General features: G+C 39.5%; 1 protein-coding gene across 12 annotated transcripts in view; it reads right to left on the bottom strand.

Annotated features, from left to right (window-relative positions):
* Positions 1-18,156, bottom strand: part of AVL9 (AVL9 cell migration associated) — a 96,571-nt gene that overhangs the window by 36,609 nt on the left and 41,806 nt on the right. For 10 of the 12 annotated variants that reach the window (XR_014137302.1, XR_014137303.1, XR_014137304.1 and 7 more), the window contains exons 9-13: positions 16,334-16,403; positions 14,730-15,268; positions 6,539-6,673; positions 4,523-4,742; positions 1,940-2,057 (exon numbers count right to left, since the gene is read on the bottom strand). Coding sequence is in view for 1 of the 12 variants with exons in the window: in XM_060632851.3 (XP_060488834.1) it covers positions 1,940-2,057; positions 4,523-4,742; positions 6,539-6,673; positions 14,730-15,268; positions 16,334-16,403 (1,082 nt within the window). In the remaining 11 variants the exon portion in view is untranslated. Of the gene's footprint in view, positions 1-1,939; positions 2,058-2,186; positions 2,281-2,360; positions 2,483-4,522; positions 4,743-6,538; positions 6,674-14,729; positions 15,269-16,333; positions 16,404-18,156 lie in introns of those variants that run through there. The other 2 variants (XR_013553107.2, XR_009610111.3) reach the window with 2 other exon arrangements.

The following is an 18,156-nucleotide window of genomic DNA, read 5'->3' as shown; positions in this document are numbered from 1 at the left end:
CTGGAGCCTGCTTCAGATTCTGTGTCTCCTTCTCTCTTTGCCCCTCCCCAACTTGTGCCCTGTCTCTCTATGTCTCTGAAAAAATAAATAAATGTTAAAAAAAAAAAAAAAAAAAATCTGTAGAGTTGGTTCAAATTTGAGGCACCACAGCAAATGCAGAGACTGGATAAAGATCTGACCAGAAGGGGAGGAGACCAGATGGCCCTGCATGACACACTGCGGATGGTCGCAGTGGACCCCCCAAACCCCCCACCCCAGCACCACCACCACAGTGAGGGCCACCAGGCAAACAAACTCACATCTGTTTCCCTTCATCACTCTTGAAAATACAGGCCTTGTGGTTAGTGAGGGAAAATACTTTGAACTCTCAGCTCTTTCATTTAATACTATTAAGCTGTTTTTGCCTTTTAATTCTGTTTTTACCACATTCAAATGGCAACATAGGTTTCTGCTATAGCCCAGCGTGATGATTAAATCCACCAAAATCGTTGCTGAACCTAGTCATTTTTCTTGATAGATGATATAAAGGCTAACAGACATGTTCTTTACAACCCTGCTATACTTCATCCTTGCAGATGCTTCCCCAAGTTACTACGACATAAATATCTGGATTTTGGGGGGAGGGAGAGGGAATATTCTTCATAGCACCACTTATATCACATTCCCAGTCTAGTTAACTCTGGCTCCCAAATAATACAGTAGTCAGTACAAAGTTGATTTTTGTCTGACTCTGAGAAGTTTAAAATACAAATAAAAACAAACGTTCAGTGTACACCTGATAAACATTCTGTTCATCATTACAAAAACATTTTAATAGTTTAATTTAGAAAAGAAGTTCTCAGGATGTACAGTAGTTCCCCCTTATCTGCGGAGGATACACTCCGAGATCCCCAGTGGATGCCTGAAACCACAGACAGTACTGAATCCCATATAATCATTATGTTTTTTCCTGTACATACATACCTGCGATAAAGTTTAATTTATAAATTAGGCACAGCGAGATTAACAAAAATTAATGATAAAACAATTATAACACTACACTGCAATCAAAGTTATGTGAATGTGGTCTTTCTCTTTTCCTCTGAAAATCTCTTCTGGCACTACATTCACCCTTCCTCCTCTGGTGATGGGAGAGGATAAAATGCCTACGCGATGAGATAAAGTGAGGTGAAGGATGTTAAGTACTGTGATGGAGCGTTAGATTGCTACTGACCTGACAATACATCACAAAAAAGATCATTTGCTTCCAGACTGCGGGTGACCCGGAGTAACTGAAACCGGAAAGTGAAGCCACGGATAAGGGGGTACTACCGCACATGTTCTATCAATGGGTCTCCTTACACTCCTCTGTTCCATTCAAAGACAACCTCATGTCATAATGGCCCCACGCCACAGCATATTTAAATGTCTTTTATGCCTACGCGGATAAAGTCTGTCAACATTCAATACTGCGACAGGTATTAAATTTTGTAGGATTTTAGAACCTGCGGTGGAAGCTAGGCTTGAGCACACACCCAGGAGTTCAAATATCAACTTTAGCTTTTCCACACTTCATGTTTTAAAATAACCTCTCAGTGGTATTTCCTTCAAGGTTTCTACCTGGTTTGACCATTCAGCTAAAGTACAGATCCAGGGAAAGGGAGAGAAGAACTGTCATGCATCGAGTATCACCATGTGCCAAGATTTCCTCTTCTGAATTATGCCAAGATCTGGGAGAAATGCAAATCCTTCCAAAAATGTCTGGAGCATTTTGTGTAAGAAGAACAGGGAAGCAGTTTTCAGCTGCTTCTCTGTATCTGGGATTTTATAATTTACTTCAGGAGATTTTTGGAGATATTCACAATGTCCTCAAAGTTAAAATACAATCCTTCTTGACATTAGGGCATACTTAGTAAATCCACCATGTTACATTCTATCAACCTTCAGAGGACGTGCTTACTTTGGATTTATTTCTGCAAGTGCCGGATGCTTGTTGCTGTTCCACACCCTGTAGTTGTGAGTATTCTTCCATGCTGTAACAAAGGTTGTCCCATAGTCCGATAGTATCTTTTCGTTATCTGTCAATCAAATATTTGAAAGTTGAGCTGGACTGTAGCCAGTCAGGGATGTGAAAATTAACAACCAAAAAGGGTGAAGGAATGGCTTTGTCCCCTCCACCCCCCTGCTTTATAGGGGAGATAGCCTACCAGATATCAGGAAACTTGGGTCTAGTTCCAGAAATCCTGTTAAGAAGCTATGTGGCCTTTGGCAAGTCACTTAATCACTCAGAACTTCATTTTCCTAACCGGAAAATAAGAGGGTTGAGCCAGATATATTCTAAGGTTCCTTATAATTCCAAAATATTTCCACGTTCTCCTTACCAAGGTTAGGAGGCATAGTATTATTTAACAAAAACTGTAGGCTGGACAGTAACTGTACTGATGTATACATATGGAGTAGGCAATCAGAGCATCTTTCTGTCTTTTCACAAATTGTCATTTTTCTATTAAAAAATTAGAATGAATACATGAATTGGTTTTTTAGTCACTTTTTTCTTCTTTGCACTTTATCACACTATTTGGTGAAACTCATTCCTTAATTTCCAAGCATTTCACTGTTATTTTACTTAAAATAACAAAGGAATTTTCATATTTAATGTTGAAAACTTTTCAGTTCAAAAAAATTTTTTTTAATGTTTATTTTTGAGAGAGAGAGACAGAGAGAGAGAGAGACAGACAGACAGACCCCGACCCAGACTCTGAAGCAGGCTCAGGCTCTAAACTGTCAGCACAGAGCCCAACGCGGGGCTCGAACTCAGACTGCGAAACCATGACCTGAGCCAAAGTTGGACACTTAATCTTAACTGATGGAGCCACCCCAGGAGCCCCACGGCTTTTTCATTATCATGAGGAAGCTTTAAGAGAGCATTTGTTCTGCTTGGAAGAACAGAAAACGTTTGGAGAATGGATTCGAATGGCTTTTTCTTCACATACTAATTATAAGTTGCTTGCTTTGAAGGTGAAACGTGACTTTTGTGGCTGGGAAAAAGGAAGAGGATACACATGGCTCTAAATGCAAAATATACGGAACTTCTTTTAAGAACGTATTCCTCAAACAGTTCACTAGGCTGAATCTCCTTTAACAGCAGCATGGGCCTGAGTCAGATTATTTGAGTTTAAATCACAGCTCAGTCTCTACCAGATGGATGAGCAACCTATTTAACCTTTCTGTGTCTCACTGCCTCCCTGTAAAAAGATGACAGGGTATGTACCTCCAGGACTGTTGTGAGGTTGAAATTAGTTAGTAGACATAAGGTGCTCAAAATAAAACAGGTCCCCGCACGTATGAAATGTTCCAAAAGAAAAAGAAAAAGAAAAAAAGGCCAGTTACTACTATTATTCAGCACTTACAGCTATCGGGGCAAATATGTTTAAAAAGTAAATTACTCATGAAGCTAACATGACTGGTGGAGACTGGGGTTTTCTTACTAGATTACTGAATGATTCTGAACTTGAGCATTTAGTCTTGGGTGTCTCAGCCGCTAAATCTGTAGAAGAGGCAGATATCTAAAAATATCTCAAATAAGGACAGAGTGTTCCTTTATAAATGAAGCACACACCTGGAGCCTGGGTTCCAAATGTCACACACACTTCATGAACAACTAACCTGAGAGGTGACAGTGGTGGGTTGATTACAACATCTACTGACAGGACAATGTGAATGTACTTAATGTTACCACGGAACTACGTACTTCTACATGGCAAAGATGGTAAATTTTAGGTTATGTGTGTTGCACCACATTTTTAAAAACTTCCCCCAAACAGTGGTAGAGGTAATTGGAAAAAAAGGAAAAACAAAAGCTCAACACTCTTTTAACAACAACAAAAATCTACCAAATCTTTGCTACATATCCATGGTGGTAGGTGACCATGTTGCAAAAGCTCGTTGTGGAGCTTCACTTGCTTTTTATAGATTTTCTTCTCTATGGGGAATGAGATGGTTTTAGCACAGGGGTGAGTCTTTTAGCTGCTCCACCCTAACCATTTAGTAGGAATAGCTCTTAGAATGTGAAATTGGAAGGCTTAATCATTGGGAATGTGATTTCCACCTTTTATATTTCTCTTTTCTCCCTTCACAGATCTTAAAAACATGTAAGCAGTGTTTATAAATAGCCCCCACATCCTGACATGTCCTTCCTTCCATATGGCAGAGCACAAAGCAGCCACGTAAAAGCGATGAAGACCTGGATTTACCGTCTTGGAAAGTTTTGTTTTTTTTTTTAAATAAAGAAAAGCTAAGTTTCAAAAACTACTTGAAACGTGATCCACTTTTGTAAAAGGATCACCACAAATACCACAAAGCTAAAACCCAAAACATATAAACAGAAAAAGGTCTGGGAGGATATAAAGTACTCAAAATGCTAAGAGAAGTTATCTCTGTATGAGGGAGTAACAGATAAGGTTTCAAAATGAAAATGTATTTCTTATGCAATTCAAAACCTCACAAAGATTACAAAAGGAAAAACTGGCTATGTGCTCCTTACCTAACTGCAGCGTGGCAGCCAGCAGCGCGTGGATGTAGACTGCAAACTGGGCTCGGATCCATTCATCACCTCCTTCCCAGCCTGTGCCATCCAGGAAGACGTCATCTCGGTTCTCTGTCACGTGCCTCACTAGGTAATCTGCGAACCTGAGGTCTGCGGTGGTCGGGTTAAGCAGCTTCCTGAGTTCCGGATCGTGGATCTGGATCAGAGCTTCTTCCACCTAGAGGGTACCCGGGTACAAGTCAGAGTCTGGCCATTCACACAGATATCCATGTAACACTTTAAAGAGTCACTACTGGGAAGCTGAAGCTGGAAATAAGAAAATATGAATAACAGCATTCTCAAAAAGTGAGGCTAAGAGGTTTTTACACTGAAGTTTTTTCTTTACTTCGAAAATCCTCATTTTATGGTTTTAGAAAACAGATACATTAATATTTGATTCTGAGTTACAAAAGTAACACATGTTGATTCTAAATATATTAGAAAATGGAAATGTGCAGTAAAAATCACCTTTGTCACACAACCAAAAATAATTACAATTTGTAAGTACAGTTGCTAAAAATCCTTCGTTGAGTACATAGATCCTTTGGAATATTCTTATAATGTAATATTTGAGATACAAAGAGATATATATAACTTACAGGCTACTTTTGAAATTAACAATAAATCACATAACTATGAACCCACCAACCAACTTCAGAACCAGAACATAACCAGTAATATTGAAGCAACTCTGTCCTTCCATCTTTACCCTCTGCCTGGGTAGGTATGGACCTATTTTTTTTTCCCCTCAAAACTGGGACCCCCAAATTTTCATTTATCATACTATAAACATTTTCCCATGAAGCACGTTTTGGTACTTTGTATTAGATATTATATGGGGCACCTGGGTGGCTCAGTCAGTTAAGTGTCTGACTTGATTTCAGCTCAAGTCATAATCTCATAGTCATGAGATCCAGCCCTGGGTCGGGCTCTGTACTGGGCATAAAGCCTGCTCTCCCACTCTCTGCCCCACCCCACTCCTACTTTCTCTCAGACACAAAATAAACAAATATTTTAAAAAAGTTTTATTTTTGGGATGCCTAGGTGGCTCAGTCGGTTGAGCATCTGGCTTTGGCTCACATCATGATATCGTGGTTCGGTTCGTAAGTTCGAGCCCCATGTCGGGCTCTGTGCTGACAGCTCAGAGCCTGGAGCCTGCTTTGAGTCTGTGTTTCCCTTGCTCATGCTCTGTCTCTCCCTCTCTCAAAAATAAACATTAAAAAATTTTTTTTAAAGTTTTATTTTTAAAACAATTTTGAAATATTTTATGTTTATTTTTGAGAGAGAGAAAGGGAGGGAGGGAGGATGGTGGAGAGGCAGAGGAAGAGAATCCCAAGCAGGCTCTGTACTGCCAGCATAGAGCCCAATGTGGGGGCGCAAACTCACGAACCATGAGATCATGACCTGAGATGAGATCAGGAGTTGGACATCCAACCAACTGAGTCACCCAGGCGCCCCCCCCCCCAAAAAAGTTTTATTAAAAAACAAAACAAACAAAGTATAAAAATCCAGGCTGGGTGAAATTTTAAAAAATTACTTCAATTTAAAAAGTGAACACGTGATTTAAATTTCTCATATGTTGATGTCAAATATTTATCTGTAGCTACTTCCTCTTCATATCAGGAGCAAATTAAACAGGTTAGAAGTATTTAAATTATTTAAACAATAAACACATTTTAATTTGATATTGTAGTGGGACCAGACTGCCTGGCTTGCAATCCTGGGTCACTCCCACTTACCAGCCGTTTAATTTCCCTGCTCCTTATTTCCCAAACATGTTAAGATCTGGACAGCATCTTATATATCTCACAGATTGTTATGAGACTTAGATCACTTAATACACCCTAAGGTGTGCAGGATGCATGGGACAGCAATTTTTACCTTTATTAGTGTTATTCCCGTGCTGTTAGAATTCCAGTTAACAAAGAAACAGGACCAGCAGCGTCAGGGACATGTACTCATATGCAAACCCACCTCCACAATGGCATCACTGAGGTGCTTCTGTTGTCGGAAGAGGATGTTAGTAGCCCCGGCAACAAATCCGCGAACGGTGACGTCAGAGAGAAGGTGGTGCTGCTGCAATGCCATATATGGCAGACACAGATACCCCTACGAGTTACGAGAATAATAGACCACATCAGAAAATGATGGGGCAGCCACCTGTTTTCAAGCTGAGACAGCCAACAGCAGGAAAGGAAACTCCCAAACTTGTCCCACCGCCATACGGTCCCTAGCACAGTTGATCTCCGACTCACTACCTTACTTATTCCAGGGAACCCTCGGGTCTTGACTGCACAGAGTCCAGTTAGTCACTAACCTCTTCCATGTGTGCTGGTCTAACATGAAAATTGTCTTACTTGATCACTTTGTTCTCGGTTCAACTTAAAAGATTTCACGGTAACTAATGAAATGGATTTTTTCAGTTAGGAAATGAAATATTAAACCCATTAAAAAAGTATGTTGTTTAGTAGAAAGCTGTTAGTTCTTCCAGGAAAATTTGAAAACACATAACCAGTGACATACTGTTATGAGAACAGCAAAGCATTGCATATGGCATTTGTTTACTTGCCCTATTGTTAAAAATCATACGAAAATATTTCAAGATATTTGCTACATGTTTAAAGCAAAGAAAAAAAAAGACACTGGCAGTAGTTATATATTTAACTTCTGTTTGAACTGGTATTTGAAAATACTGCCCTGAAAATTATAGTCGAATTGCAAACCACAGCAGGCAGTTAAGTGTATAAAAGGCAGCATATTTCCTGAGAAATAAAGCTGTTAACACTGCAATGATGAAATGAAGGAGGATATGGCATTTCTGTTGGAAGACTATCAATCAAAATAGATATCCAACAAGTGGCACAATTTGTGTAATGAAGCCAGGAGGGCAGAATTGTTGAACCCCTGAACTTGTTTTCAATCTCAAGTCCTGTGACAGTTTTACTTTTTTTTTTTTTTTTTTTTCACTTCTCATCACTTTTTTTAAACAAACACTGAACTAGAGAGCATTCTCTGGATGATGTCTTATTTTTGAGGGCAGGAGACATCTCTTTTGCTACTTCATGTTCTTCACTGTGTCCTGCGATGTGCTTTGTACCTAACGGGTTGTTGTTAAATATCTTAATATGGGAGAGAAGACTTCCAAAAGTTGGAATATAGGTCCAGTAACCTACTTTTATTCTTTTTCTTCACAGTATCTTCCTCCATTTAATAAAATGCTGACCGATAGAAACAGCAGAAATAACCCATTTATGCATTAGAGATACTCAGTACAGCACTTCTCAACCCATGCCCCTCTTGGGACTAAAGGCTGGAAAGACCCCTGTTCCTCATTCAGAATGACTCAGCTGGTAAGGCTCAGGGTTCATGCTTTACTTTGTGAGCTCTGTATTTAAAAACAGACTCCCCCTGATCCCAAGTACCTGTTTCTAAACATAAACATTACAATATTGAACGCTCTTTATATATTACACCAGCATGAAAACAAAGAAGTAGGTTTTAAAAAATCAATAGTTCAGGGGCGCCTGGGTGGCTCAGTTGGTTGAGTATCCAACTTCGGCTCAGGTCACAATCTCGCAGTTGACGAGTTCGAGCCCCGCATCGGGCTCTGTGCTGACAGTTCAGAGCCTGGAGCCTGCTTCGATTCTGTGTTTCCCTCTCTCTGCCCTCCCCCACTCATGCTGTGTCTCTGTCTCAAAAATAAAATAAACATTAAAAAAATATTTTTAAAAATCAAGAGTTCAAAGCTTTTAGAAATATTAAAAAATTACATTCCTTAAAAAACTACATGTATGCTTCTTTGACCAGCATTCTACTTCTTATATTATCCTACAGATACACCTGCTCATATGTGAGATTTGTAAAGAGTTATTTATTGCAGCCTTGTTTTTTATAGCAGCAAAATATTCGAATCCTAACCATTCATGGGCAGGGAACTGAATAAATCATTTGTCTATACAATGGAACATCCTGCATTGATAAAGGATGCTCTATACAATGGAACATCCTGCACTGATAAAGGATGCAAGTCACTTCCAAGGAATAGTTGGTGAAAAAATATAAAAATGGGGTATAGGGGCGCGTGGGTGGCTCAGGTGGTTGAGCATCCGACTCAGGTAATGATCCCAGGGTTGTGAGATTAAGCCCTGTGTCAGGGCTCTGGGCTGAATGTGTGGCCTGCTTGAGATTCTCTCACTCTCTAAAATTAAAAAAAAAAGGGGGGGGGGGTTATCGTCTGGTACCATTTGTGTAAAAAAGGAGGGGAAAATATCTACACACTTATGCATATATAAAATACCCCCAGAGAAAACAAAAGACTAATAATGCTGGTTACCACTGTAACCATGCTTTGGAATCTTCTGAATACTGAACCATGTGAAAGTATTACATATTTATAAAATTAATTAAAATAGTTCAAAATAGTCTTAAAATTGTGTCACAGTTACTTTTAATAAATGATCTATTTTTCCCTAAATCTTTTAGAGCTCCTTATTGTACAGTGGCAACAAGAGCACAAATCCTTTCACATAAAGCAGCCTCCATACCCAAGCCCCCTCCTGGCTTTTTACTTTTCTAGGATACTTTAATTTCCGTATGTGGAGCTATAGAATAGTAAAAACAAAAATCCAGGGGCACCTGGGTGGCTCAGCCGGTTAAGCGCCGGACTTCAGCTCAGGTCATGATCCCAACAACTCAGAGCCTGAAGCCTGCTTCAGATTCTCTGTCTCCCTCTCTCTCTGCGCCCCCCCCCCCCCCTCACGCTCTGTCTCTCTCAAAAATAAACATTAAAAAAAAAATTCGAACAGTATTTGCACACCCATGTTCATAGCAGCATCATTCACAATAGCCAAAGCATGGAAGCAACTCAAATGTCCATTGACAGATGAACAGATAAAGTATGATATATGCATACAATGGAGTATTATTCAGCCTGAAAGGACAGAAATTGTGACGTATGTTACAGCATGGATGAACCTTGAGAATATTAAGTCAAACAGGCCAGTCACAAAAAGATAAATAATGTATGATTCATTTAGAGTAGTTAAAATCATAGGAACAGATGTATGGAAACCAATTTGACAATAAATTTCATATATTAAAAAAAAAAATCATAGGAACAGAAAGGGTGGTTGCCTAGGGTCAGGGGTAGGGGTAGGGGTAGGGGTAATGGGAGGTTATGGTTTAACGGGTATAGAGTTTCAGTTCAAGATGAGAAAGTTCTGGAGATCTATAGCACAAGGATGTGAATGGAACTTAACATTACTAAACTGTATGCTTAAAAATGCTTTAAAAAAACCAGATAAATACATATACATATATACATATACACACATATATATGTATATGTATATATTATATATTTTAACACAGTTAAGAACCAGACAAAACCCCTACATCTCTGCTTGGTAAATCTAGCAGAACTGTCATGAGCTAATAATCCATGAGCTAATAATCTGAGCTGAAAAAGCAGTGTGTCTTCTCTCTTGTGACTTAGAAAGTGCTATAGTATGATCAAGACTGTATGCCATCTTCTCACCTCTCCTTTGGTCAGGGATGATAAACATGTTCATGAATTGGAAGCCTCCCTGGTATAGGGATGTCCATTCTCTCCACAAACTCTTATCTAGAGTTTGAAGATAATCCTAAAATTGATGTGGAAATGCAAAGGACTAAGAAGCGCTTGAAGAACAATAATAAGAGGGGGAGAGCCTTTTCTCTGCCTGATAGGATATATGTACAGTGTGGGACCACCCCGGGGATAGATAAATATACCAATGGAAGAATAAGAGTCCAGAAAGACTCCTTCCTCAAACATACACAAACGAATTCCAGTTAATAATAACGAAATTGTGCAAGGCAAAACTATACAGCCTAAAATTTTTTTTATTATGTTTATTTATTTTGAGAGAGAGCGAGAGAGAGAGAGCGAACGAGTGCGAGTTGGGGAGGGACAGAGAGAGAGAGAGGGAGACACAGAATCTGAAGTAGGCTCCAGGCTCTGACTTATCAGTGCTGAACCCGACACCGGGCTCGAACTCACGAGTGTGAGATCATGACCTGAGCCGAAGTCAGACGCTCAACTGACTGAGCCACCCAGGTGCCCCAAAACTACAGAGCTTTGAAAGATAACCCAGGAAACTGTCTTCATGACCTCGAGGTGGGGGTGGGGGGGATGCTTAAATAAGATTCCCAAGGCACTAACCACAAAGTAAAAAAAATGATGAACAGAAAAGGTATTTAGAATATATTAAGTCCCACAAATCAGTGACAAGGAAGTTTTTAGTTTTTTAAAAATGTTTTTATTTATTTTTGAGAGACAGTGCGAGCATGAAGGTGGGAGGAGCAAAGAGAAAGGGGGACACAGATCTGAAGCAGGCTGCAGGCTCTGAGCTGTCAGCACAGAGCCCGATGCGGGGCTTGAACCCATGAACCTCGAGATCACGACCTAAGCCAAAGTTGGACGCTTAACTAACTGAGCCACTCAGGTGCCCCAAGGACGAGTTTTGAACACATACCACAAAGGATATGGAAAGATGCTCAGCCTCAAAAGTAATTACAAAAAAAAATGCAAACCAAGAGACACAAGATACTATCAGGTTGGCTAAGTGTTAAACTAAATATTAAAAAGGCTGGCAATACCAAGTGTTGGTGAGAATGAAGAGCAATGGGAACTCACACCCTGCCTTGGGAATGGAGGACATTGCCACACCACTTTAGCAAACAATTTGGAATTCTTCTAGTAAAGCTGAGGGCACCCATTCCACATAATCCAGTATTCTTGCTTTTAAGTACTGAATGCTACAGAAACTCTGGCATGTGTCTAGCAAGACTCCTGAGTAAGATTTTCATAGCAGCATTACTTATAGTAACCAGAAACCGGCAACAATGGAGATGTCCATCCACACATCTGATTAGTTGCAGAATAGCTGAAAATGGAAAACTACATAGAAATAACAACATGCAATGTCAGGCAAAAACACGGATGAAACTAAAAACAAGGTCAAGAGGAAAAAAAAAGTGTGGTTCCAGTTACTTAAATAAAAATTCATAAACATGCATCCAGGACTTTTTGGCTAGCCAATCAAGGTATTTGTAGATTCCCTAAATTTGAAAATGACAAGCAGAGTGCCTGGGTGGCTCAGTCGGTTGAGTGTCCGACTCTTAACTTCAGCTCAGGTCAAGATCCCAGAGTCGTGGGATTGAGCCCCATGTCGGGCTCTGCACCAAGTGTGGAGCCTGCTTAAGAGTCTTTCTCTTTCTCTCTCTCCTTCCCTCTGCCCCTCTGCTCTGCTCTACTCACACATGCTCTCTAAAATGAATGAATGAATGAATGTATGGATGAATAATGAAAGAAGAAAAGAAAGAGAAAGAAAACAAAATGACAAGCTGCAAGCAAGCAAACCAAATATAAGCTCAGAAGCAATAATTAAAGGAGGTTAATACATGTAGCAAAAAAAAAAAATCTAGTTTCCAACTATGTATGTTTTTAACTTTTTCATAAGTTTATCGTTTTACTAAAAAAGTTAAAATAAATTAGGAATTCAAAATCAAGTGATCTTCTGATGGAGGCAATATTTTAAAAGCCAAGGGTACCAAATAGATATAATTTAAAAACCTAAGTAACTGATCTCTGAAAAAAGACACAAAAGTCTCAAAAAGAATTTAGTGGCTGCCTAAAATTATCTTCCCTATTTCTTAGATACTAAAAATAAAAATCCCTTTTATTCAATTAGAGTTGCCTCAATTGAGGGGACTTTTCATCGGAATTCCATTTATGGAAAGACCTAATTTTTACCAAATAATAAATATTATCTCATACCTGGAGAAGAGGAGGCAGAAGTGGACTCATGACACTAAAACAAGTGGGAACCCTAACTCCCAGGGCCCCAGGCCTTCGGGCTGCCCCTAACCCTAACTGCTTTGTTCCAGTATGTAGACAATTCTAGTACTCTTTGTTTTTTTTTTTGTTTTTTTTTAAATGTTTATTTATTTTTGAGACAGAGAGAGACAGAGCATGAACGGGGGAGGGTCAGAGAGAGGGAGACACAGAATCTGAAACAGGCTCTGGGCTCTGAGCTGTCAGCACAGAGCCTGATGCGGGGCTCGAACTCACAGACCGCGAGATCATGACCTGAGCCGAAGTCGGCCGCTTAACCAACTGAGCCACCCAGGCGCCCCAAGTACTCTTTGAATAGTAAGGTAGGAAGATTTAAAATCAGGGAAAGACATAAGAAAAACCCTCAGGATGGTCTTCCACATCTGAAAATACTACCCCAACTTGTTTAGCTTTTTTCCATTTCCCTCATTCTCCTTCAACTTTTCTCTAGTTCTAAAGTGGTCTAGTCCAGCAGAGTGTATATATGATATAGGAGAATTCTCTAATTTTCCTCCTCCTTTGGTTCCCCTCATTCTTTCCCTTCACCTTATGGGTACTGTACCCAAACACTGCCTCTAATCCCATCTTCTCTCCCTCAGCACCCAGGTTTCTTCTCTACACTTCAGAAATCAACTCTCGGGACAGGTTCAAGCATATTTTAGCATCTGGGATAGATGGCAGTGATTCAGTAAGCCTCATTTCTGAGAGTGACATGAAAGGCATCATTCTCCAGCAATTTCAAGTACCAGAGAGAAGACTAGAAAGCTGGAGAGCTGAGGAATCTCTTCCAGACATAAATGTTTTTATTATGTAGAAATTTGTTTCTATTTATTCATATGCTAACTGAGTCAGGGGACTAGTCAGCTTATTATTCTCTTCAAAGCTCAATATCCTGGGGTGCCTGGGTGGCTCAGTCGGTTAAACTGCCGACTTCGGCTCAGGTCATGATCTCGCGGTCCGTGAGTTCGAGCCCCACATCGGGCTCTGCGCTGACAGCTCAGAGCCTGGAGCCTGTTTCAGATTCTGTGTCTCCCTCTCTCTGACCCTCCCCCGTTCATGCTCTGTCTCTCTCTGTCTCAAAAATAAATAAACGTTAAAAAAAAAAAAAAAAAAAAAAAAAAAGCTCAATATCCTACCTTCAGGAATATTCTGCAAGCTTCTCTCTGGCTATTTTTAAAATCACTTTTAAGAACTTTGGCTAACCTAATTCCTTCTGTATAATAAATCTTTCATAATCTTCAAGAGAAAAAAAAGCCTAAACACAATTCACTTTTAAGAATATTTCATGTCAACTATACTTCAACTAAAAAAAAGAATATTTCACACTCCAAAGTTACTGAAAGAAATCAGCGTTTGCATTTACAATTGTGATTAAATGACAAATTAATCAGTGCATAATAAAACATAAAACCAAAAAGAAAAATGATTTACCAGCATGATAGCAGTAAGCCCATCATACACTCAGTATTGGTATAATGCACACCAACAGACTATTCTGCCAAACATGGTTTATTGACAGCCCACAAAATATATGTTTATTTTGCTTTAATTCAGCAACCTCATGGACAAAAACAAAATCCCTCCCCAGTTAATCACCCTCTTGACATCTCCGCAATGATAAAAATTAGAGGGTCAGTGGGTAATGCAGCCACGTGAAGGCTTCAAAAATATAGGCAGTTCTTACACCCTCATGGGAGTTCAGAAAACCCACAACTGGTGGCTACTGACCATACCTAGTAGAGTGAGAACCCTGAGTTTTCTCCCCAGGTTCCTAAATCCCAGCTTTAGGAAACTGTGCATTAGTTTGATCATAAAATCAATTAAGGTAATTTCAGAATCCCCTAGCAGGCCACAAAATGAACAAAGCATTTCCCATTATCTATGCAGCATTACTAACACAGGGCAAATACTTATTTGTAAAGTTGGAGAAACCCAGGAAGAATTCATCCTAGAGGAAGAAATACATGTTCAAATCAATGCTACCCATCTTCCTTTTCCACATAAAGTTTTACTTCATAGATAAAGGATGCTATTTGGAGAAAATCATAAAATTTGCTGTAGTTACTAGAAAGGTGGATCTTGCAAGACACATGGATAGAAGAACTTAGAACCTAGTATGGTACCTGGCATATGTGACACTATGGTCAGAGACAACCACAGCACTATACATATGTATCTTACGGTTTTCAAGGAAAGTTTTCAGACCTGAAAATATGTTCAATACTGTAAGTTAAATTCCAAAAGGTTGTCAGTTTCTTTAAGGGCCTCAATAAGGAACACAAGCTTTACCTTTGTGAAGATGGCCAGGGGCATGCCATACTGGTCCTCTTCCAAACCAGAAATTAGCCCTGGTATCAGGACCACCTGGCCTGTATTAGCTTGAGGTTGTACAGTAATTGGAGGACTGTCCGAGGGCACAGACTCCTTTGGAAATGAGTTTGTCTGTTCTGACCCCGCCTGTTCCTTTTCTTTCAAGGTGGGGTCCTCCAAGACACTAGGATCCAAGGTCTCCCAGTCACTTTCTGAAGATTCTGGAGATGGGCGAGAAGGAGGTTTCAAATATTGACTGGTATCATTGGGTTCCTGTCCTTTGCTGCTGTCCTCTTCCGCTTGGAGCAAAGGTTCTTCAGTCTTGATGCCAGCATCTCCTCCATGGTTCCCTGTCATGATTTTCTTAACAGTTCCTGAGTTGGTATTTAACATTTCAGGCGCGGACATAGAAACCAAATCATCTGCAGGTGGATTACTTTCATGAAGCCCAGCATCTTCAGACATACTCTTTCGGGGTCTGTACTGAGAACAGTCACTGAGACCATGTTCAATCATGCCTACAACACACAATGTTGGAGAACATCTAGGCTTACAATAAGGTGGGAGAAAATAAGAGTTGCATATTCCATTTTAATTAGAACTAGAACTCTCCTATAAAAATTTTAATAAGTTATGCTTGCATATATTTTAATTAAAGGAAAAAAAAAAAAGACAAGAAAAATCTCGTACAAAAGAGAGAAACTCAGGGGTGCTTGGGTGGCTCAGTTGGTTGGATGGCTGACTTTTTATTTTAGCTCAGGTAATGATCTCGTAGTTCATGAGTCTGAGCCCCACACTCGGTTCTGTGCTGACAGGACTATAGATCCTGCATGGGATGTGTCTCCTCTCTCTGCCCCTCCCCTGCTTGTGCTCCCTCTCTCTTTTAAAAATAAACTTAGGGGCGCCTGGGTGGCTCAGTCGGTTAAGTGTCCGACTTTGGCTCAGGTCATGATCTTGCGGTTCGTGAGTTCAAGCCTCGCGTCGGGCTCCGTGCTGACAGCTCAGAACCTGGAGCCTGTTTCAGATTCTGTGTCTCCCTCTCTCTCTCTGACCCTCCCCAGTTCATGCTCTGTCTCTCTCTGTCTCAAAAATAAATAAACGTTAAAAAAAAAAAAAAAAGAAAACTATTTTTTATTTTTTTATTTTATTATTATTTTTTTTAATATATTTTTTTTTAACGTTTATTTATTTTTGAGACAGAGAGAGGCAGAGCATGAACGGGGGAGGGTCAGAGAGAGAGGGAGACACAGAATCGGAAGCAGGCTCCAGGCTCTGGGCCATCATCAGCCCAGAGCCCGACACGGGGCTCGAACTCACAGACCGTGAGATCGTGACCTGAGCTGAAGTCGGACGCTTAACCGACTGAGCCACCCAGGCGCCCCAAAAAGAAAACTATTTTAAAAAAATAAAAATAAAAAAATAAACTTAAAAAACAAAAAAAAAAAAGGGAGAGAAACCCACTGCCAAAAGAAAATCATGTTAAAATAGAAATATTTTCCCTAACAAGTTTATCCTTGAAAAATTTTTATCATTGAAAGTTCCAGTACAAGTTAAATAAAGAGTAGATACTGTTATCCTCTTACCTGGAAAAAGGGATAACACAGTCATCAGGGCACCCACCAATTTATTCACTGGAGAAATATAAAAGAGAACCTGAAATGGATTCAATCAAAATTAAATTAGAAAATCCTGGGTCTACAATATCAAAACAAAAAAGGTAGGGGGGAGTACAGAAGGGAAGATTCTTTACAGAAGAGTAACACCTAATAAATAAAACATTAATGAAAGAATCAAAAAAATCACCAAGCATCCATCATGATTCAGTTAAAAATTACCAGTGGGAGCTAAAACTATTGTGAAAGGTTGTTGGGCAAGGGGCTCTTCACATAGCTTCAAATTTATCATCCCACAGATTAGCTATTAGTTGCAAATAGAAACACAAGTACCTCACTATGAAGAAATCTGGCAACTACCACCTTAATCAAATGATTAAATTTCACATCACCAGCGATAGTACCAACAATTATGAGCCTCCTGGTGTGATAACTCTGTGGAGGACACACCACCACTTGTATAGTATCCTCGCTCAAAAAAGTTTAAGCTGCAACTAGCCACAAGAAAATAATCAGGCAAATATAATCTTAAACTTTAGCCTGGATTTGAGTGTTTGTTTATTTTTGAGAGAGAGAGTGCAAGCAGGGGAGGGGCAAACAGAGAGGGAGAGAATCCCAAGCAGACTCTGTGCTGTCAGTGCAGAGCCTGACGCAGGGTTTGACCTCATGAACCGTGAGATCAATGACCTGAGCCTAAATCAAGAGTCTGATACTTAACCAACTGAGCCACCCAGGTGCCCCTAGTCTGGATTCTTTGGGGGGGGGGGGGGGTAGGGGAGGGAAGCCAATGACACGAAAAACAAAAAGAAACAACAGCAAGGTGGTACAGCTGTTTGAGATTAAAGAGGACTACCATGCAGTACATGATTCTTAGTCCCCAAAGTGGAAACAGCAACTAGTTTATAGGACATTATTACAACAACTCAAGAATTTGAAAATGGACTGATTAGATGTCATTTATTGCATCAATGTTACAATTTCTTGAACGTGAAAATGGTATCTTATATGAGAATACACTTAGTCTTAAGAAAGAAATATATCCTAACGTATTTAGGGGTAAAGTACCATGATCTTAAAATTAGGATTCAGGGGGAAAAAATGAACCTATATAAAGCAATATAATGCAAAAGTGGCAAAATGTTAACAAATGGTAAATGCAGATCAAGGGTATAAAAGTTCATTATAGGATTCTATCAACTTTTCTGCACGTTTGACATTTTTCAGAATAAAAACTGAGAAAAAAATCACAAACAGGATTAGATATTGCATGAAATGTAACAATAGTCATCATTAAATTGGTTGGAAAAAAAACAAACAAAGATTTGCTTAGGTGAGTTTTTTTTTCCCCCATTACAAACAAATTATTTAGTGACACTCAAGTGCTATCTGACAGAGCACAGTACCCACAATTGTCTATGTTTTCCTTACAGAGTAATCTTGAGTGCTTTGCAAGTATGGAGAAACCAAATGTTGCATTAAAGGGCAGCCTGATTTCATCAAATCAGTATGAAAAGAGTATACCTGTGATTTGCCACATTACATAAAGATACATGATCATAAATGCCACTGCATGTAACTAGTTTAAGTTCTATTTTGCAAGACTGTTGTTTCAGATACGTACATCTATATGTGCTCTGGGTTGCAATGTAAAGCATTTTTTATTATGAATACCAAAGTTTGAAACCTACAACAACAAAAAACCTACAACCTGATCAAAAAATGGGCAAAGGACTTAAACAGACTTCAAGGAAGTCATACAAATGACCAATAAGCACATGAAAAGGTGATCAACA

This window comes from Panthera onca, chromosome A2 (genome assembly GCF_046562875.1).
Source record: "Panthera onca isolate mPanOnc1 chromosome A2, mPanOnc1 haplotype 2, whole genome shotgun sequence".
In the NCBI taxonomy this organism is placed as follows: Eukaryota; Metazoa; Chordata; class Mammalia; order Carnivora; family Felidae; genus Panthera; species Panthera onca.
Note: the sequence above shows the minus strand (reverse complement) of the source record. Positions and strands in the feature narration are given on the sequence as shown.